Genomic DNA, 24,419 nt, shown 5'->3' on the forward strand with positions numbered 1-24,419 from the left:
TAGAACAGCGCGCTCGACATCGCCGCTCTGTCTTAGAAATGAACACAAAAATGGTGTAATATGTGCCTGTAAAAAGCAACAAAAAGACAAAATAAAAAGTAAACAAGAGATGTTTGTCAAACATTATGCCCCCACCCCTGAGCGCCATGTTGTCAATAATATTTGGACAATTGAATGAAATATGCATGTACCGAAATGATAGCTGTGTTGTCATTGACATTGAATGCCTTTGAGGCAGTTTTTACACAGCTGTCATTGACATTGAATGCCTTTGAGGCAGTTTTAAGATTATGGCCATTCAAAGTGTGAGGATAGTAGGTACAGTTTTTAAACATGTTCAGGTGATGACTGACATTTACAGATAAACTAGTATCCTCTAAGCACCTCAAAATCCATAGAGGTCATCAAATGGTCATCCCCAAACTAAATGTTAAGTTTGAGGGTCATGGATGCAGGCATTGTTGAGTCATCACACTTCAGATTTTTGCATTCAAGGTCAATGAGACCTGGACTTTTGACCCGATGACCCCTAAAACCAATTGGGATCTTCTACTGGTCACGCCAAACATAAAGTTTAAGACTTTAAGAGCCATGGGTGCAGGCATTGTCGAGCTATCACTCTTGCAGTCTTTTCGCGATAAAGGTCACTGCGACCTTGACCTTTGGTCCCTAAAAATCAATAGGGGTCATCTTCTGGTCATGCCCCACCTTCATGTCTGGTATGATGACCATATGTCCAGGAGAAGTCGAGTTTTGCGTTCAAGGTCACTGTGACCTTGAACTTTGACCCCTATAATCAATAGGGGTATCTACTGATTAGCCCAACCTCCAAGTCAAGTTTGAGGGCCATGGATGCAGGCATTGTCGAGTTATCACTCAGACAACCTTTTGGTCTACAGACAGACCAACCGACCGATCTACCGACTTGTGCAAAGCAATATACCCCCTCTTCTTCGAAGGGGTGGGGTGGGGTGGGGGGGGGGGGTTACAAGATGTGAGAAAACCAGGTTTCCAATGATTGACAGAACTTCAGCCTATGTTGTGAGGTTGAGTTTCAACTGTTTGTTTTTCTATTTTAGTGACCTTGACCTTGATCCTAGGGGCTCCAAACATTATCCAATGGAAGTCCTTTATAGACTCTTCCTACTTATCAAGTTTGATAATGTCAACCCTCAAGTTAGTCAATACCAACCATTTTTCTATTTATAGTAACAGTGACCTTCACCTGATCCTAGGGACCCCAATCACTTGAAAGGTCTCCATAAACTCTTCCTGTATACCAAATTTGGTCAATATATGTCAAATGTAACTTAAACACAGAGGCAAGTCATTAAAATAACCAGTTTTCCCTTTGTGAAAACCTTATAAAGGTGATAAGTAACCTAAATGTAAGATGGTTGTCAATAACTGTGGGAAGTACTAAGTGAACTGAATGAAGGGAATAAAGGATATAACAGTTATTTATAAAGTCCCAGGTTGCCCTAAAACTTTAACCCAACACAATGTGCCCTTAAACTTTAACTTAAATGCCTTAGTCAATCATGGGTGATAATTTGTTATGGGACGCCGACGCCAACACCCACCTGGTGGCGAGTAGTAAAGCCTCCTTATTCTTCGGATAGTTGAGCTAAAAACAAGCCATTTGGATAACAATTTATTTTATAATTTCTTGAATGGAATACTGCAGTACACATACATTTCAGATATTATGACAAGATAGTATTTGCACAAACCGAAACATTCCCATAACAAAATACGCTAAATGTCTATAACAAACGTTACTAGAAAGCCATAGGCTTTATGAAAAATGATACAATCTTCTTGAAACAATTGATAGTAGTATATTCAGTTTGTATTGACACTTTTCTTTTAGCTGTCTTCAAGAGGTATATCAAACACATTTTCATCACAAAAAGTCATTTATTAAGGTTCATTGACTCAAAATACTCCAATGAAAATAGTCATAGACTAGAGGACTGCAAACTAGGAGTTATTACACTGTGTAACCCGATTAATAAAATGAGTACTTGTTAGCACTTATTGACCTGTTTGTTCAGAACTTTAATAAGTTTAATAACACTGTTTACGTCATCATTGTTAACTTTCAAACCTTTACTGCTGGGTAGGTTTAAGGCATACACTTTTGATCTACTGTTTTTCTTACAAGACTTGAGACAACTGCTTCAGCTCCCATTGTTACATTTAAATTTGTGAGCATATCATCAAATAGTTAACGTTTAAAAGTTAACCACAATGTTGTTGATCACATTGTTAACTTTTACAAAGTTCTGAACGATCGGCCAATAATAAGGTAGATCCATTCCCATTCATCAAAGCTTCGGCAACGCTAAATCTAACCCATAGCATCATCACTCTAGTGTATAAGAATGGCTAAATTGAATTTGAAAATAATACTGAAACAAGGAAAAAAAGTAGAGTAAACGGAAATTGATTAACATAAGATGCTCTCTGGAACAACATACAGACTACATTTATAACTATTAAAAAGTAAATTAAGCAGGACTTATGTTTCTCTCTAAAACAAACACACAAACTGCAGTTATTATGTTATAACTAAAGCAAATGAAGCAGCACTTGTTAAGCTATCAAATGACATCACACAAACTGCTGTTAAAACTAAAGCAAATTTAGCAGATTCAATTTTAATTGCACTTCCAACAAAGTAGAATAGATTTATTATTATGGGAAACAAGTCTGATGTTAACAGTCTTTAACAGGAATTGTATCCATTATTGCAATGACTATATACATGTACCACAAGGACTGGGATTAAACTCCATACATTCAAATACTGCAAGCAAATCTCACTACAAAGTTTTGGCTTTGATTCAATGGCTAGAAATGACTATTCTGACATCCTTTAATACCAGGGGTCTGAACACCTGTAAATTGTCAAACATGAAAAAAGGTCCAGACTCTGTTTGAGTGTAAGGGATTGACATGCCCAAGCCCTTCTAAAAATATTTCAAATCCAACATATCAGCTACCATATGTCAGTACTTTATGTACAAAAGCACTTTTATTTATAATGCACCAATTACACATATTGATTAAACATGATTATCAAACTTCTTAATAGAATTATTCTAAACAAATATAATGCACTATTTCGCTACATGTTTACATATCTAACAAGCATATATGATACAATATAGCACACATCTCCTGATGTATTCAACAAATAAAAACCATCATTAACAATCTACCTTGTAATATTTAAAAAAACAAACAAACCAAAAAAACATCATTCTGGCTTTCAAAATTAGCCTCCAAATTAACTTTACAAAAAGAGATTATTTCTTTTATTTAAAATTCAGCAGTATGCAGACTATTGATCAAAATCATGGCTCTGGTGCTGTATTCGCAAAGTAACTTTTTGAGAATTTTCAACATAGTTAAAATATCCATATGTTTAACAAAGATTATTTGAAGTACCATTTACTTTTTTTTCAAATTGATTCACATAAACTTCTCTTTTAGACCATTTTCTTTCTTATTTTCATGTTTTCCTGGTTGAATATTGTTAAGTTTCTCCAAAAACAACTTCGAAAAAAAGTAATTTTAGATCGAGTTGAAATATTTTACAAAATGCTCTTATGAATACTGCCACTGATGTCATAAATCCTGTGGGGGAGATAATTAATGTTTTCATTTCTGCAAGGCGTCAGGCCTCAAGAAATCAAAGCTATTTCTAAAAATCTTTGACAAGTTTTGCTTATAAAATTTTAAACAATATCATAATTTGTTTGTTTTTTAAACCTGTCACTTGAATTTCTTTTTCTGCTAACATGAATACCTCCACACAACTCATTTTGCAGACAATATCATAACATTGTATACAAGAAATTATGAAAACATCACTCTATAAATGTGTCGGAATAACCATACTTTAGCAAAATGGTATTCAAGATAAATTTGAGAAAAATTCTAGAGTAAATATTCTTATTGCCCGATTCTGTATTGCTGCCTCAATTTTCATTAAATAACAAAAAAAATATATTTTAAAAATTGGAAAAAAATTCAACATTTTTTCAGATACATTTATTACAATTAAAGTATAATGCATAATGGCTTTAGGGGAGATTTCAATACTCCAAACTACTTATTTGTCAGCAAAAAAGCTGTTAGTATTTATTGTGTTAAAAAGACCACAGCTTCAGTTATATGCTAAACTATAATCATACAAAAATTAGAGATTTTTCTAACAATTTTTAAATAGCAAACAAAATCTCAAATAGTTCTTTGCATTACCTTCTTTGGTAAAAAGCAAAATAGTTTCAAACTTTTTAAGCCAAGTCTTTATGAAATATTTAAAGCCAATACATTTAAATATTATATGGCACAACTTTCAACTTGTAGCATCGACAGAAGCATCCAAAGTAACAATTCACTTCATATATAAATTTGCATGAAATTACAGTAACTTTTCATCTTATCTAGGAATATTGTTAGTATAGACAAGAAACCACACCTTGGACGGACAGCTTATCTGTCATATTCTGTTATAAATTGTTCTTTGAGAAATTTACATTTCCATGCTATTAGTTCTAATCAACTATCCAAATATTGCTTCCATTATTCCTCTAGTTGAAGGATGTATTAACTATTGGTAATTGACTTTTTAGGTCAGATTTTTACGAATGATTTCATTTGATCGTGACAGGTTCAGAGGGAAGTTTGAAACGTTTTAAAGGACACTCACATTACATGTTGCCAGGCATAAAACAGGGAATATTGTGTGAAATATATAACATGAAAAGTTCTAACCAGAACACTATTGTTTAAAAATGTGACAAAAATACTCTACTTGGAAGAAAAGACTTAGTATAACACTATTGAAAATTGAACTGTTTTCAGCTTGGATTTGCATTACTCAAATTTGCCAGTTTGTGTTTGTCCATAAAATCAATCTAATTAAAAAAGGTCCATTTTAACATTTAAAAAATAATAATTGCCAATTTAAGTCTGTGAGTACCTATAAGGCAAGTGTCACATGGTTTATCTAATATCAACTCAATACCGGTAATAATCGGATCCATTCAATGGATGGACCTTTTAATCTGCTATCACTTGTAATGCATAGTTCTTACAGCTAATAAGACATCAGGCATTGTAATCTATTAACAATCTTTGATCATAATAACATAACTATCATAATTGTCATTCATATTTTTTACAATGAAAATAATAATTTTTTTGAACATTTCCCCGGATGACAGCTGTACTAATTTTATCCTTAAAACACAAGCCCAATTTACTACACACAGAAGCTGCTCATACACTGTCTTAAAATGACAACAAAAACGCTAAAACATCTATGGCATTATTTGTTTTTAATTGAGCTAACTTTAATGTTAATAGCTGAACTCTTCATAATTGGTTTAGCAGTGGAAACTGCTGTAATTTTTGTGGTTCCAGTCGCAGCCGGCTTCACTTCCGTTGGGCTTGCCACGGTCACAAAAGGACTTGAAAGAACGGGCTCCGAGGGGGCCTCCGAATTAAGGGTTTTCTCAATCTTGCGTTGAATATTGTCGAAAGAATCTTGTCCAAGGTAGTCAATTTGTCCTGAAAAAATATTTTTTTTTATCATTATTAAGCATTTGAAGAAAAGATTTCTTCTAATCTTTTTAAAATTTCATTTTCAAATTGCATTGTTATCAGAATTGCTAAATAAAAATATTAAGAAAGAAATGCAACAGAACAGCTTTTCACTTCATCACAACAACATAACATTTGGACAGGGCTAAATATCCGATGTCAGTACTTGATTCATGGAAACATTGAACATTAAAATGGCTAAGCTAATCAAAGTGCTGAAGTCCCAATTGGGAGGTGCTATTAATATACTTTCACAACATTAAGCACTCGATGAACCAATTGTTCAGACCTTTGTTAAAATTAACAACATTGTTAAAGCAGCACTCTCACAGATAAACGTTTTCACAACTTTTTAAATTGTTGTCTTGGAACGAGCCAATTTTTGCGAAAAATGCATGGAAACCAGTTATATGTCGGCAAAAAATTAGATCGCAAATTAAAGTTAATTTTTTTATGTTTTATGCATTTTTCTTAAACCGTAAGAAACGGTTTAAGCTAAGCCATAAAACATTAATTTTCGAACGGAAATATGAGAATCTGCGATCTGATCTTTTGTTAACAATCTTTTATCATTGGTTTGCAGATATTTATGCAAAAATTTGCTCTTTCCAAGACAAAAAATAAAAAAGTTGTAAAAACAGTATATCTGTGAGAGTGCAGCTTTAACATCTTCTTTGTTAATTTTCAAATCTTTACATCTCTGGAAATTTAATTGATACTGGTGTGATTTGCAGTATTTCTTACATTTTTTAAGAGACAATTATTTGTCAGTATCCTTTTTATTTAAATATTTGAGCACATAATCACAAAATTCACATTTAAAAGTTAACAATGATATCATTAATCATGCTGTTAGCTTTAACAAGGTTCTGAACCATTGGGCCATTATCTTTAGATTCATTCTGACTCTTGTGTTGGCTAAATTCTAGGGACAGATATAGATTTTTCTTTTCTTTTTTTCTTAGTTATGTTACAATATTAAAGATCGGGTCCACGTAAAAAACAAACACGTTAGATTGGTCTTATTCCAAGATGTAAAATCTGAGTGTTTTCAATTGAACATAACATCATTTGCCTAATGCACTAAATTAATGCTTGGTTTTGAATGTCAGGCTGCTCAAATTCTTTACACAAGTTTATGATATTAAGATGGCTGAAGCTCTTTGTAATTGTACTGTACACTATTGCAATAAAAACCAAGATTGGGTAAGAAACAGCTGCACAACCAGCCACAAACATAAGTAAATATCAGGTAAGCAAAAACAAGAAGCAGGACCACATATTTAACAGAATATTTGTTTCAAAACTGACCTCTCTCCCATCGTTCTCTCCGCTGGTCGTCAGGCACTAAATACCCCACCGGACCGGACGCACCTTGGATGGACAGACTGGCCAATTCCCCAACTAGACCCGCCTACAATGATGAATAAAAATGCTTTATTCAGTTATAGTTTCTGCCTTTACCTCCAAATCTGATTTTAATTAATCTTCTCTTAAGGCAGGGTAAAGAGATTACTCTTATATGACAACTTTCTGGACTGATAGGATACTCTATTTTATGCTTTTACTTAAGATTGTTTTAGCCAATACATATCATTTCTTTCCGGGAATAATAACAACAATTTCTAAGAAGACTTCAGGTTTGAATCATATTATGATAAGAGATCCTTATGTTAATGACTTCCACTTAAAATCCCATTCAATTTAATAACGTCAACAACTAATGCAACAATTTTGTTTACATAAAAAATTGTGCAAAAATGCAACACTTGAAGATTCAACAGAAGACTACGCATGCTATAACAGTCAAGACTATATATAAGGTATAGTCTCCATGAAGAGAGAATAGAGAGACGACAGAATTCTCATTCCTTCAAAAAGATTTTCACAGCAATTTCTATGCATAACAGTCACATGGTTCTACTAATTGATCTTTTAACTTACTCTTTATTAAATTTACATAAAAAACAACAAGTAAACAAGAGCCTTTGGAGCAGACATTTGAAACACTGTCGGTTTCCTTGTGCCTTTTTTTTCAGTCAAATACACACTTGTCTGTTCCCTTGTGTGTTTTTTTCAGTCAAATATTTGGCTTAAATTACCAATTTTTAAAGCATGAGCCTTGATATACATGTGTGAAATGCCTCAGGTAACAAATGTACCAAGTTTCATTTGCATACAGTACCTTGGAATGTTTTTATTCATTAAGGCGAGGGTTTTTAATGTTTGCACAATGGCGCTGTTAACAATGACAAGGCTATGACAATTACCTCTACCTTTTTTTTCTTTAAAATCAACCAAGCTTTAAATAGAAAGATATTCTGGCCCCAATTTTTCGAAACTTCTTAAGTCTCTTAAAACAGAATTAAGCTAAGCTCACTATTTTTTGTTTTTCTATAATTTGGGTTATATTAACTTCTCTTATATATTATTCAAGACTATTTGAGACTTTAAATAGTGATTGGGTCTATAATAATCACAATCAATCTGTTTTACAATTATGAAAATCAAATTTAAGAATGTATTTTGGCTTATTGAAATAAGCTTCTTAAGCCATATGCAGTTAACATTAAAAGGTTTCGAGAAATTGAAGCCAGAAGACTTACGTCCTCGTTTTCATTATTAATACTGATTGATTCCTCTTGTGCAGTTGGACTGGGAGGATTTTCAGGTGAAGTGTTAATACTGTGTAAGTGTGAATGCTGATATTCAGTTGGTCCCGATGCTCCAAGATCATGTCCTGGATAAATGGCATGAACTTCATCCACCTCATTACAATGAACATCTTCACAACCTTGATTATCATTACTGTCATTGTTATTTGATTCGTTTTCACCTTGCTGCTCATTCTGAACTTGTGGTTCAATTGTCACTTTGGGTTCAAATACTGGTTCCGGTTTTGTCTGCCCTGCTTCCCAGCCTTCAGTAATCCTTGTGGCTTCGTAAATGCTTGCTGGTGCTGGCTCTTCAAGATTAATATTTGTAAGCGGTATGTCTGAATAATGTGTCTCTAACTCAGAGTAAGGTCTGGACATCACATACATTCCAACGATGGCGTTGTCTTCAATGGTAGAATCACCGCTTTTATAACCATCTTCAACATCTGGTGGTTTGTAAGGATATAATGCTTGTACGGTTTCTCCACTTGAAGGATAAGAATGTTCCTTAAAAACTGTTTGTTGCGGTTCTACAGGTTTGTTAGCATCTTCAGAAGTAACATTTGGCTTAGTAAGAGAGTATACTGTCTGAAAATGAACCAAGAACAAACATGGCAGGCATACAGTTTAGCTAGTGTTTAAATCTTCAAGAAATATACAGACAGAAAGAGCAAAATAGAGCACAGAGTAAGGATGAAATCATAACAATATAACTGAAGCTATAACATTCAAAAGCCAACAGGTTAAATGTAAGCATATTCACATTCTCGCATTATAAAGCCAATTAGTTGGGTTCTCTCTGTTTACACTTTGCTTTCAGTTGAGTAACTATTCACAAAAAAAGTTTCAGTCAAACAAATGCTGTCTTTAAAAGAGAACAATTCTAGGGAAACAAAAAACATTTCCAAATGTGTAAATAACAAAACGACAAAATAAAAGAGAACATAATACAACAAAACTCACTAGAAGTTCAGAAGATGGAAGATGCTGCCATATTTATTCTCAGACACAGTACAGTATCTCTTACTAGACGAAATGTTCTCAGACACAGTACAGTATCTCTTACTAGACAAAATGTTTTTCAAACACGTACATGTAGCTTCTTGAATGGTCTCTTGTTTAAACCCAACCTCCCTTACGTTTCTTCTGTCATATTTCAATGGTCTTACCACAAATATCTCCTCTGTTTTCCATCTGATACATGAACAGAGTTTTTCTTTGTTTTTTTTATATGATATCTTTCAAGTTTAAATTCAATACAGTAATGAATTGTTAGTAAATATACACTTGTATTACCAGTAGGAATGTTGATTAGTTTAAACCATGTGACTGTTTTACTTAGAACTTCTTCTCATAAACCATCAACCTTACAGAAAGCTTACACCATATTTTATTTTTATGTTTAAAGATGATAACAACAACACCACAATGGATGCTTGGTATAACACCTGTCCGTGTATACAGTCAGACAAGGGCAACAACTCAACAATGATTTAAGTAGGAGTTATTGGCTTACATAGTTCAACATGTGTACATATAAGTGCATGTATACGGGGTGGTGTGTATTATGCAACAGGCAAAGGGACAACTTGTTTTGGGCAATATCAAGGCTGCTTTAGACAAATAATAATGACATCCCAATCCTTTGCATCAAAATATTATTTTTTATATGAAATGTTATTGGCTGTTGTCAATGATTGGCTCACCTGTGATTTTGTCCCTGGCCTAGGCAAATCATGGTCATAATCGAGTCATAACTGGGACAAACTTGTTTGAGGACCATTACTGATTGTTCGAAATATTTAAGGCTTTTGAAGACAAGGGGTTTATTTTAATATTATTTCCTATATTTCCATACCCAACAAGGTCAAGGCAAAACTGGACCCTATATATGTACCATGATTTGAACAAACTTTGTAGTGCAATATCCATTTTCATCTCATGCAAATTGTAACAGCATGTGACCTTTATTATTTCATATTGACAGACCTTAAAGACCTCAGGGGAAGGATTTAAAAAATATATGGTTAAGAGCCTGGCCCCAATTTCTTGAAACTTCTGAAGATTAACAAGCTTTAGTAGCTTGTTTCATTATAAAGCCAATTTTCGCACTAAATCTTGATGTTACTAAACAAAAATTAGTCTATACTTAAAAAAACAAGAGGGCCATGATGACCCTAAATCGCTCACCTGAGCTAAAGAGTTTAACCTTTGTAATCAATATAGCTTGATATTTGGTCTCAAAGAATATTGAAAACCATACTGGTCAAACATGTTGCCTGGACTTTGTTCAGTTGCCTGCACACTGACAGGACTTGATGATTGACTGCACACTGACATAATTTGATTCTCATACCTGCACACTGACAGGACTTTGTTCAGTTGCCTGCACACTGACAGGGCTTGATAATTGACTGCACACTGACAGCACTTGATACAGATACCTGCACACTGACAGGACTTTTTTCAGTTGCCTGCACACTGACAGGACTTCCTTCAATTGCCTGCACACTGACAAAACTATGTTAAATTTCTTGCACACTAAAAGAACTTTTAGTATAGACACACAAACAACAAACAGTGCACCATCCTATAAAATCAATAAACTGCCTTAAGCTCTAAAAATCAAATACCCATACACATTCTGCAACTTTAACTAATATTATCTCTTCTTCCATCTAGGACAACATCACCATCCTTCAAATTTTTAGGATCAAATTCTTCTTTATACAAGATATGTTTGTCAAACATTATGCCCCCCCCTGAGCGCCATGTTGTCAGGATTATATGGACAATTGAATGAAATATGCATGGACCGAAATGACAGCTGATTTGTCGCTAACATTGTATGCCGTTGAGGCAGTTTTAAGATTATGACCATTCAAAGTTTGAGGATAGAGTGTGTTATGACCATGACCTTTGACTCTATGACCTCAAAATCCATAGTAGTCATCAGCTGGTCACCAAAAATCTAAATATTAAGTTTGAGGGCCATGGGTGCAGGCATTGACAAGTTATCACACAAACAAGCATTTTTCGTTCAAGGTCATTGTAACCTTGACCTTTGATCCAATGACCCCTTAAATCATAACGGGTCATCTACAGGTCAGACACAACTCCAAGTCAAGTTTGAGGGCCATGGGTGCAGGCATTGTCCAATTATCACTTGAAACATTTTCGCATTGAAGGTCATTGTGAACCTGACCTTTGACCCAATGACTCCTAAAATCAATAAGGGTCATCTCCTGGTCAGGCCCAACTTACATGTCAAGTTTGATGATCATAGATTCAGGCATTGTTGAGATATCACTGGGAGACGATTTGTTAACTATTTAGCGTTAAAGGTTACTGTGACCTTGACCTTGGCCTGATGACCCCCAAAGTCAAGAGGGGTCATCTACTGGTCAGGCCCAACCTTCATGTCAAGTTTGATGACCATTGGTCCAGGAATTGTCGAGTTTGCTTTCAAGGTCACTGTGACCTTGACCTCTGACCCCTTAAATCAATAGGGGTCATCTACTGGTCAAGCCCAACCTCCAAGTCAAGTTTGAGGGCCATGGGCGCAGGCATTGTTGAGTTATCACTCAGGCAACCTTTTATCGTTCAAAGTCACTGTTACTTTGACCTTTGGCCCAATGACCCCTAAAATCAATAGGGGCCATCTACTGGTCAGGCCCAACCTCCAATTCAAGAGGGCCGTGGGTGTAGGCATTGTCGAGTTATCACTCAGACAACCTTTTACCATTCAAGGTCATTGTGACCTTGACCTTTGGCCCGATGACCCCCAAAAACAATAGGGGCCATCTACTGGTCAGGCCCAACCTCCAAGTCAAGTTTGAGGGCCATAGGTGCAGGCATTGTCGAGTAATGACACGGACAACCTTTTACCATTCAAGGTCACAGTGACCTTGACCTTTGGTCCAATGACCCCCAAAAACCATAGGGGTCATCTACTGGTCAGGCCCAACCTCCAAGTCAAGTTTGAGGGCCATGGGTGTAGGCATTGTCAAGTTATCACATGGACAACCTTTTACCATTCAAGGTCACTGTGACCTTGACCTTTGGCCTGATGACCCCCAAAAACAATAGGGTTCATCTACTGGTCAGGCCCAACCTCCAAGTCAATTATGTGGGCCATGGGTGCAGGCATTGTTGAGTTATCACTCGGACAACCTTTTACCATTCAATGTCACTATGACCTTGATCTTTGACCCGATGAGCCCCAAAAACAATAGGCGTCAGCTACTGGTCAGGCCCAACCTCCAAGTCAAGAATGAGGGCCAAGGGTGCAGGCATTGTCGAGTTATCACTCGGACATCCTTTTACCATTCAAGGTCACTGTGACCTTGACCTTTGGCCCGATGACCCCCAAAAACAATAGGGGTCATCTAATGGTCAGGCCCAACTTCCATATCAAGTTTGATGACCATAGGTCTAGGCATTGTTGAGTTATCACTCGGACAAGCTTTAAAATTATTTTACCATTAAAGGTCACTGTGACCTTGACCTTTGACCCGATGAGCCCTAAAATCAATAGGGGTCATCTACTGGTCAGGACCAACCTTCATGTCAAGTTTGATGACCATACATCCAGGAATTGTTGAGTTATCACTCGGACAAGCTTTGGTCTACCGACGCACCGACCGACCGACATACCGACATGCCTGTGCAAAGCAATATACCCCTCTTCTTCGAAGGAGGGCATAATAAGGCTAATTAACTATCCAAACAAAAGATAAGATTGTAGCTTAGAATAATCTACATGAAGTTTACAATAATCTACATGAAGTTCAATGGAAAAGTCTGATTATTAAATTTATCATAAGGTAAAAACGAAATTTCTTCTAAAGAATAAAGTGAATAATAATTATTTGAATCTATGAACCTAAAAAAAGAACAATAATTACCTTAGAAGTGACTATGTTAAAGACTTAATACAATTTAAAATCTATTCCCTTGTTACTAAAAATAGAAAATAGTGCAATCTCCAACAAAAAGGGAGACCATATAGCAAGACTTGCTACCCTTGCCACAAGAGTAAACTTAACATAAGTATCAGATTTTAACAAAATGTATTTATAATGAACTTGTAACCCATGGGGTGAGGCCAATTTTTCTCCAGGGGCATAATTTGAATGAACATGGTAGATAACCAATAGACAATGTTACACACCAAATATTTAAGCACTATGCCTCATAGTATTTGCCAAAAAAGTTTTGAAGTTTTTCCTTTAGGTTGCCATGGCAACCAGAATTCTGCATGGAATTCATTTCTTTGAACAATTTTGAAAAAGCACCAACCAAGGATCATTCCTATGAAGTTTCATTAAAATTGTCCAAGCGGTTTAGGAGAAGATGATGATTATAACCAATTGTTGACGCTTTTCCTTTAGGTTGCCATGGCAACTACAGTTCTGCATGGAATTCATTTCTTTGAACAACTTTGAAAAAGCACCAACCAAGGATCATTCCTATGTAGTTTTATTAAAATTGTCCAAGCGGTTTAGGAGAAGATGATGATTATAACCAAATGTTGATGCCGCATGATGGACAACGGACGACAGACGCCGGACATAGACCGATTACAATAGCTCACTTTGAGCACTTTGTGCTCAGGTGAGCTAAAAATGAGTTAATCGAGATTATCATAAAAATCATTTCCTTTTTAAGTCAAGGTAAATGTCAATGCAAATATTACTAAAATTATGCCAGATATTTAGGTTATGATGATTGTTATTCCAGATACATATTCTTACCATTAACCTGGTTGTTCTTACATTTGTTAAATACAGAACATTAATAATTATTGTTAAAATTATGATTTGTTAAAATTTATGTAATGTAGGAACAACTGGGCTCATAACAGCCATGTACCAATGATTGTTTTTTTCAAAGCGCTTATCTCCCCCATTGTGTTGTCATAGGTGAAAAATAATCAATGATGGACATGAAATTTAAACTTTTGGACTGGAAAGAACAAACATAGGGGTTATCTTCTGGTCATGACCAACTTGCATTCAAAGTATGAAGTTCCTGGGTCCAAATATGAAGTTCCTGGGTCCAAGTGTTCTTAAGTTATTGAGCAGAAAGAAGTGTTCAGTACAGACTGATGACCTACAAATTGATTTTACCTGAAGGTCACTTTGACCTTGACCTTCTGACCTCAAAAAATGTCATCTACTAAACAAAAAAAACTAGCAAACCAAGAATGAAGTTCCTGGGCCCAAGCGTTCTTTAAATATTCAGCAGAAACAGTTAAATTTTACCTCAAGGTCAACTTGACCTTTGACCCTTGATCTTTAACCTACTTGCCTGAAAATCAAAAGGGGTCTTTTTCTTGTCATGAAGAACTGGCATACCAAGTATGATGTTTCTGGGTGCATGTGTTTATTATTAAAGTATCAATTATTGAGCATAAACCATTTTTTTACCTCCAAGTCACTGCAACCTTAACAGAAGCAGTACCTTGACCTCAAGGTCACATTGACCTTTGACCTACTTGCCTGAAAATCAAGAGGGGTCATCAACTAGTCATGACGGACTGCCATACCTAGTCATGAAGTTCCTACCTGCAAGCATTCTTTAGAAATTCAGAGGAAACCATTTTTTCACCTCAAGGTCACTGCAACCTTGACTTTTGACCTCCTGATCTGAATATCAATATGGGTCATCAAAAGTCATGACCAACTGGCATACTAAGTATTGGGTTCCTTGATGCAAGCATTCTTTAGTTATTCAATGGGAAAATGTTTTTTTCACCTCAAGGTCACCTTGACCATGACATTTTAACCTACTGATCCCAAAGTCAATAAGGGTCTGCAACTTGTCATAACAAACTGGTAATCTAAGTATGAAGATTGTGGGTGCAAGTGTTTAAAAATTATTGAGCAGAAACCGTTTTTTTTTTCACCTCAAGTTCACTGTGACCTTGGCCTTTGACCTACTGATCTCAAAATTAATATGGGTCATCAACTAGTAATGATCAACTGTCACACCAAGTATGAATTTCCTGCGTGCAAGATTTCTCTTGTTATTTAGCAAAATACTTTTTCAGCTTTATGTCAACATAATTATATTTTATAACCTGAAAGTCACCGTAACCTTTGACCTACTGATCTCAAAATCAGTAGGGGTCATGTACAGTTCACGACCAACTTGCATACCAAGAATAAAGTGTATGGACCCAAAGACTCTTCAGCTATTGAGCAAAAACCTTTTTTCATCTCAAGGTCACCTTGACCTTTGACTGACTGGACAGGGTAAAAACACTATGTCTCCCCCATTTATTAGGAGAGACATAAATATGTGCAGCTCTAAGGCTCACAACTATTTGGACAGGTTTGTGCAGAGATTTCAATATCATAGAATAGTGGCCATGTTTATCAAAACTAATAACCCAATAATCTGAAATATTCAAGTGAGGCATAATTTAAGACTAAGTATTGCAGACAAAATTTAAAAGGAATATACCAATCTGTTTCGAAGACAAATTTGTTTATTAGGTGCATAAATCTTGAGTTACTCAGCAATTTATGTCAAAATAGATAAAATTCGTCAAGACATTGTGCCTACAAAAACTGTCCTCATCAATCATTGGATGATGAATAAGTAAGTGTTTGTCTGCACTGGTAATAAACCAACAATATTTTACTGTCAAAGGGGCAAAACTCTAGAGTGACTTACTGGTTGGAAAGCAGTATCCGGCAGGTAGCAGTTGCCGGTAATTGTCATTTTCTCCTTTACTTTTTTTTTCATAGCAATTGTTAAGGTTATTTCGTAAAGTGTGTAATTTAGTCTCAAATGTTAAAAAAAAATTCAAAAGAATCAAGCACATTTTGTAATTGGGGTTTCAAAAATATGAAAATGTTATAAATCTGGAAATTCTCGCATGGAGCATGGTTGCGTGAGATTGACTGCGAATATGTAATGACCAATTTGCAAATTTATTTATAGAAATCAAATTTCCCCCAAAACATGTTTTGTCAATATTGTATCATAATTTAAGTGCAGCAAACTCCAGGAATGGTGTTTCATTAAATAGCTTGATTGAAAACAGTTTAAATGCAACATGGATGTCCATAATCCTGAAAACAAAATTAACCTGGATTTTTATTGATGATTTCGTCAATCAACCGAGACAGCTGGTACAAATTGAGCCCACCTTGTTTTTGTTTTGGAGAGGTTGGTCAGAGAGGAAAATGTTGCAAAGTTCCAAGTAGCACTTCAAATGAGAAAATTTAAGTGCTGTATTTGATATTTTAACAAGGCCATCGGCAGAATTTTGATTAAAATTGGCCTTCATTGGGTCTATTCCATGGCTATCAATTTGTATCATTTTGATCAAAACACACTAAATACATCTCTTTTTTACTATGAATTAGTGTATTTGAGCTCATATCAGGATACCATTCAATTCAGAATGAAAGAAAAACATTAATTCGGTTTTATGTTAAGAAATGCCAGGTACTGATTCTCACTAATCTTCAATTAGGCTTTATTGATTGCCCCTTTAGGAGCCCCACCTTTGTGCGAGCTTCATGACATCACATATTTTCATAATAAAATGCAGGTATCAAAATAAACGCCACTGACCCCTTCTTCGTGTAACTTCAAGTATTATTTCACTCAAAGCCTTTTCTAAGTGAGAAAATCTTTAAAAACCTATCAAAACTGCCGGACACTGCTCTCCAACCAGCAGGTGATTTATACCGCAATAAACTTGACAGTGAACTTATGCTTACGAAAAATGTCACAAAGACTCATCATGATTTGGTAACAAATTAAATTAAAATACATCAGATATTATCTGCACAGGAAAATTTATTTAAATGTAATAGGGGCATAGTTCTCGACCCTGACATACAGCCACTTACACTGTCACCAAGTTATCAGGATTTAATAATAATTACAAAAGTCCCTGAAACCGCCAATGCTGCTGAATAAAATTAAAACCTTATCATACGCCCATTTAAGATGACATAACAATGAAGCTGTTATTTGTATTATAAGTAATAAATAAAACAAGCTAAATTCGCTACAATATGTATACTTCAAAGAATCAAACTTGGAAAACTATGGTAGGCAACATAATTAAATAAAAATAACAGAAGCATATCATGGGATTGTTTTTGAGATTTTTTATTGAGAGATTCAGGTAAGGCCACTACCTAAGAGATTATTAAAACTTTAATGTCAAAAACTATGCTTTTATCTATAATGGTTAAAAATACCAGGTTACCTTAAAGATGTGCTTAAATATGAAAAAAACTAAATTGTCAAACAATTACCTTTTACTCATTTAAATGAACAAATGATTTAAGTTAATCATAATGTAAAATTTATTAAGCCATATGCAAGTGTAATGGGGAAAAGAGTAATAAAAGGTGATTTGATATTGAGTAAATAAAATAATATTGGTCTGAGAAGGATTAGTAACAACATCTTCGAACAAGAACTATCTAGTGTAACAAAAACATGAAGGCAAACTGCATCTCGCTCACTCAATCAACCATGCACATGTAAATGAACTATAAGTTGAATAACAAATTTAAATTTGTTAATTAATGTATCGAACAGCGCAATAACACATGAGCATGAAGAGCACCACAAGCGGAGACTCAAGCGCTCATCTGTTTCATTCAAATGGCCAAGGGGCATAAATGAACATTTACTGTATCGAGAGTTAAGGGCCTTGATGCAAATTATGCAACACATGTAACATGAATTTTATGTACTGAGTTTCATATGTATATTTTGAATGTTTTTGAGTCATGGCGAATGTCTTAGTTTTGGCATGGTGTTGACACCAAGGCTTTGACAATACTATGACAAATTTATTCCTCGAAAAACATAAACGCTAAAACTGCTAGAGCAAACAGATGCAGTGATGATACATAACAAAGTAAGTGTCAAAGCATTGAGCAGAACTGAAAGCAAAGTGCATGCAACAGCGAATGATTTTTATGCAGCATTACACAACTTTGTGCGTTTATTATACAAGAATTCAGAATAAATATTTTTATCATTCTGATGTAAAGTCATAACTCAAGAAATACCAATAATTCAAAATCAACATGATTATAAGAGAACTCTCGAGTTTACATTTGAAATATTTGTATCCGTGAAAAAAAAATTCACTCTCAGTTAAAAAAAACTTGTTTTGACAGAAAAATGAATATTTAAAAAAAAAGCAGTATCCAAAATGTGACCAAAGATGAGAGCAAACATGTACAGCAGGTGGGTGCAAGTGCCCTTAACAGCATGTAAAACTATAAAATGGACTAGGCTAATCTAAATGTTAGACAAATAAGTTATAGTCTGGGGGAAATTTCATACAAGTCAGGGGGCCTTTTCATACATTCAGGGGATCATTTCATACAAGTCTGGGGGCCGATTCATACAAGTCTGGGGGCCGATTCATAAAACACTGGGGGCCATTTCATAATAGTCTGGGGGCTGGTTCATAAAAGTCTGTGGGCCGTTTCATGAATGTCTGTGGCCGTTTCATAAAAGTCTGTGGGCCGTTTCATGAATGTCTGTGGGCCGTTTCATAAAAGTCTGGGGGCCGTTTCATGAATGTCTGTGGGCCGTTTCATGAATGTCTGTGGGCCGTTTCATGAATGTCTGTGGGCCGTTTCATGAATGTCTGTGGGCCGTTTCATAAAAGTCTGGGGGCCGTTTCATACAAATCTGGGGGCTGTTTCATAAAAGATTGGAGGCCATTTTATACAAGACTGGGGGCCGTTTCATACAAGTCTGGGGGCTGTTTGATACAATTCTGAGGGCCGTTTCATACAATTTATGGGGCCATTTCATAAAAGTCTGAGGGTCATTTCAAACAAGTCTGAGAGCCATTTCATAGAAGTCTTGGGGCCATTTCAGCCATTTCATACAAGTGTGTGTGTGTGGGGGGTGGGGGGGATGTATACGAATTGCCTAAGATCTTTATTAAAATTACCCCCTGTATTGTGTTGGCATTAAACTTGATACAGACATGGGATCTTGCTAATGTAAAACTTGTCCTTTAATTGTGTCCCTTTAATTGTTCCATAAGAGTTTCATAAGAATCACTTACATTGCAGAAACACATTTAACTTTGGTAAGGTTTGAGTGGTTGTCATTAATGGCATTAATTTCACTAACTAAAGGTTTAGTAACAAGAAAAACTTAAAGGCCCTTTACAGCTCACCTGAGTACCACATTGAAAAGTCAAGGAAAACAATCATTCCTTCAAATTTGAAGAACTAATTGAATTCATCTAGCTTTTTCATTCAGAAAATACGATGTGATCAAGGTCAATGAAGATTGCAGGGCAAAAAATATGGAACAGTGTTCAGATATTTAATTTGATCAGAGCTTGACCTACAAGGTTTTTTTTCAAATTTGAATAAGTGATCTACATTTTGACAAGACTGAACATTTGAATCCGCCCCAGATTTAAAAAACAACAACAAAAAAAACACTGACCAAGTTTAATGAGGATCAAGTAAAAGAAATTGATCTTAGAAAGTAATAATAAAAATAAGGACAAATGGCTCCCCATAAGAATATGTGATCAGGTAAATTTGTGCTCAAGTGAGATTTTATAAGAGTGCCATAGAGCAAATGTCAAACACTTGTCTGTTGTTTTTCTTCTTAAAAGGGGAATAATTCAACAATTATTAAAGACAAAGTTACGAGCCTTGCTATTAATGTGAATATTGACATGGCAACATGTGTACCAAGTTCCATGTGAATATCTTCAGCAGATTTTGAGTTATTTTGCTCGAAAACACAGTCAAGGCTATCACAATAACCTGACTGAAACAGGTGACTACAGGTGAGTACATTACACAGAGGAGTGGTTGAGTTCATCAATGGTGTCTTACCCATTCTTCTTGCTGCACATGCAATGGGAAATGGAGATGGGTTATGTTTCATGATGGTAATTCTAAATGCTCTCATTCAATCATTTTCTTTTTTATTGTTTGTTTTCCTCTATGATTTTCAAGGAAGTGTTGACTTAGGCCTAACAAAAATAATGTTGTGGTTACTGCTACATGCTGAAAAGTAAAACAGGCTTGGTAATTTTTGGAAAATTACTATATTGTGTACAATGAATTTATATAGTAATATTGTTTACATACATACAAACCCTGATATTAATGTTTCCAAGAGAGTATCGCTACCGTTTATAAGGCCGAAGCATACTATATCACATTGTGTAAATAAAAAGGCCACAATTTATTTATTTTTTTATCTTTTATTTATTATCATTTATTTTTACCCAAAAATAGTTAGGGTCGGTCATATGTAACTGGAACCACAATATTATTCTTGTTTGGGCTAAAAATTCTTTATGCCAAGTCAGGATCCAATATTTGGTAAAAAAAATCAACTAATACTCAAAATAATTGGCAATAATGACCAATCTGACCAAAGAAGAGCATTCATTAAAACTGAAAACGAACAAAATTGGCAATAATCATGTCATGCAAGCTGCAAGCAACAAAAGATTAGTATCTGAAATATTACTTAAACTGCAATAATTATTTTACCTGTGTATAATAAAATGATTACTATTTCAAATATTTCAGGAATCGATAATTTCTGTAGTTTCAATTCTAAACAAAACACATGCATATTTTGTATATATTTAATTACAACAATGAATTATTGGTCAGTGGTATTCTACTTAAACATACACCGTCCACATGAAAGCTTTTCAAATTGGACCATTGGAGCAAAAAAACGGAATGAAACCTCCCTTTTGGATTTTTGGTTTTGCCTTCCTGTGTATGGGTGGTGTATATTTTTAATAGAACAGCCCTAATGACATAAACGAAGATCGCCTTTAAGGTCAACAATGCTATCAATGATTGGATATCTACGATGCTTAACCAAGAAATCTCAACATTGAATTTCATAATGATAAACTGCTCAATGAAAACGAAAAGGGTAAAATAAAAAGATAAAAAAAATGTGTGCATGAAATGTAGTGCGATATTGTGTCAAACTTAAAACAGCGCCAGCATTGGATAATATCAGTCTGCCAGTCAGCTTATTTCAAATCATAATGGATGATCAGGTTCCAATGTTATAAAACTGCACTCTCACAGATTGATCGATTTGACAACTTCTATTTTTGTCTCAGAATCTGCTGATTTTGTTATCAATGCTCTCAAATTCTGTCACATAAGGTAACTCACGATATATCAGAATTCAGTTGTTTGAAGACTTGCCGAGAATCTCACTTTTCTTAAAGCGTAAGTAGAACACTTATAGCCATAATAAATCAATTTTCAAAAGTAAATATTCAAAACTGCAAGCTGATTTTTTATCAGAAGACTTATATACCATATTATACTATGTGTAGGACGCTAGCATAGATAGGACGCAGGCAAAAAAATGGGTAAAAACCTTTAATATATAAGATAGGACACAGCAGAAAAATGTCAAGATCGGAGCCGAAAAATTTAGGTTGGTTAGGTATTTATAACATATATAAAGGTAGAAACAATAAAAACAAGAGCTGTCACAGAGACAGCGCGCTCAACTATTCCGCCGCTTTTCTGTGTAAGGATTGAAAAGTTTTGGCGAAACATGCATGGAACACTGTTAGATTAGATTACAATGCAATACATGATGTGCTGAGATATTAAGATAAATGTGGTTACATGGAAAATTTTAACCAGAATTTTTAATTCTAATAATAGAGGGCCATTATTTGCAAAATACAGTTATCTAACTTGGTTATTCAATTAGGTTGGGTGGTTGAATACCATTGTATAAGTCTCAATGCAATACATCAAGTAGTTGCTGAGATATTATCCTATGTGGGCTAACATGCAAGACCTTAACCAGAATTTCGAAGTCTCATAATAAAGGGGCAAAAATTATATAATATGAAAGATAGAGTTACCTTACTGGATTAAAGAAGAAGGTTAAATGGTTGGGAGCCTGTGTGTAAAGTTTCAATGCCATACATGATGTACAGTGCACTCAACGAGTTAGACCCACTTTCCGTTTCCCTCCGCGGATTTTTGCTATCGCGGCCAACACAATGATTTTGCGTCAACTGTCCGCGTTCCTCGGAGTTTGAATTTAAGGCACTCGGAGGGTGATCAGTCGACCGAAGAATAACGAACTCGGCGTTCCTCGGAGGGGTTAACTCCGCAAAACTCTGTGAACACTTGATAAGAATCTACGCTAAAGTTATTTAATGTTATTAAAATTTTCAACTGATTACGACGGCTCCAGTAAATTGCTAATTTTTTTTTTCTCTGCCCGCTTTGCATAAAGTAAGCTTACCACAAGGATGCAGTCGTATTTCACTAGTTGCACATGCATCTTATGAACATGTTTTTGCTAATGACTGATAAACACATTTCATCTGAGAAATTCTAGGTTACACATTTTCGGAATTCAGGAGGTCAAACACGCATTCAAAGTTCACAGCACATGGTTTTGAAGGGCTTCTTGCCTCGTTTTCTGTGGAAAATTCCATTAAACGTCATAGCTATTTTTAACCACCAATAATAAATGGTATATTCTACATTGTATTGATCACACGCTTGACGTCAGAGGTCATGGTTCAGAATCGTGTAAATAGTCGGCTGCTTTATGATGCAATAAAATTAGTGGCAATACTTTAATGATTCAATATTTATTATACAAGACAATATTCAATTGGCGTTTACGGACATAAATACAAAATAAACGTTGGTACATGTAAGAATCTTTTACGCTTAACAATGTGCATAAGCATAAAAATAAATAACTTCTAATCAAGAATGATTTCTTGCTTATCTGATTAGACTCGGAGTTCCGCCGCGGGATCATAAAATTGGACGAGTCTCAACACTATTGTTCATATTAAACTCGGCGGTAAGCCAGCCACTCGGAGGAACTCGGGGGGGATTTTAGCGAGGGCAACAGTCTTACCCTTGGAGGAAACCCGCGATCGACTTAATCCCTCGGAGTGAGCGAGGAGAGTGGGTCTAACTGGTTGAGTGTACTGTAATCGCTGAGGTATTGACTTAAAAGTGGTTACATGCAAAACCTTAACCAGAATTTCTATGTCGAATAAAAAAGGAAGCATTATTTGAAGTTAATGCAAACTAGAGTTATCTAACTTGGTTAATTAAGTAGGTTGGATGGTTGAGTACCATTGTATTAAGTCTCAATGCAATACCTCAAGTAGTTGCTGAGATATTAACCTATGTGTGCTTACACGCAAAACCTTAACCTTAACCAAGGTGTGACGCCGACGCTTGGGTGAGTAGTATAGCTCTCCATATTCTTCGAATATTCGAGCTAAAAATTGTATATAAGGCATATTTCAATAACTGTCTTGTGTATTTCGATAGTTATCGTCGTATATCGGTAATTTAGCGTATTTCGGTAAGTCGAGTATCCACCATATTTGTTTTGACGATTTATTTTTTGGTATCATGAAAATGGCAAAGGTCATTATAAACCATGCGATATTAAATTTTATAGCAAACTGATATGTACTTTGTTGTTTATTTCAAGTAAATTTATACATTAGATACGCAAGAAAAGTAACTGTAGCACAGGTAATAATTCAGTTTTATTCCGTCAACCTGATGACGCTTTTCTTCAAATCGCCTTCAGCGTCTTCCGACGGTGTATCGTAAAGATTAATGATATAAGTTTTATAGTATGTGTGAATGTTCTCAAAATGTCAGCACCCTCAGATAAGTATTAAAACATGTGGTTAAGTGCGAACAAACAACCATAAGGTATTAGCATCGCAATAGTTCGTTCTATTGATGTTTTTCTAATGACAGACAGCGAGTGTTTTTTCACACCTTCGCACATTTGAAAAGATTTGAAAGTGACAATAATGCTACTTTGCGGTATGCACATTCCTTTATTATTATTATTATTTTAAAACAGTAACATAAAACAAAATGTTTTTTAACGTTTTATTTATGTTTACCTAATATCCCGATTTTCCTTTGCCGTTATAACTCAATCCAGTAAAAGCGCCGACTCACATCGAGTTTTTGTAAAAAAGTAAACAAACATTTGTTTTCAATTTATTGAGAAATAAATCATTTTAAAGTAAACATTCAATATATTTCTGCGTGTGTAAACTTGCGTGATTTTACCTACGTCAGTTGTTCACTTCGGTGTACA

General features: G+C 35.1%; 1 protein-coding gene across 3 annotated transcripts in view; it reads right to left on the reverse strand.

The window, feature by feature from the left end:
* Positions 1–1,641: 1,641 nt before the first annotated feature.
* Positions 1,642–24,419, reverse strand: part of LOC128220655 (glycogenin-1-like) — a 46,051-nt gene continuing 23,273 nt past the window's right edge. The window contains exons 8-10 of one of the 3 annotated variants that reach the window (XM_052929135.1): positions 8,226–8,864; positions 6,931–7,033; positions 1,642–5,586 (exon numbers count right to left, since the gene is read on the reverse strand). In XM_052929135.1, coding sequence (XP_052785095.1) covers positions 5,345–5,586; positions 6,931–7,033; positions 8,226–8,864 — 984 coding nt within the window. In that variant the 3' untranslated portion in view covers positions 1,642–5,344. Of the gene's footprint in view, positions 5,587–6,930; positions 7,034–8,225; positions 8,865–20,143; positions 20,156–24,419 lie in introns of all 3 variants that reach the window. The other 2 variants (XM_052929136.1, XM_052929137.1) reach the window with 2 other exon arrangements.

Source organism: Mya arenaria, chromosome 15, assembly GCF_026914265.1.
Source record: "Mya arenaria isolate MELC-2E11 chromosome 15, ASM2691426v1".
NCBI lineage: Eukaryota > Metazoa > Mollusca > Bivalvia > Myida > Myidae > Mya > Mya arenaria.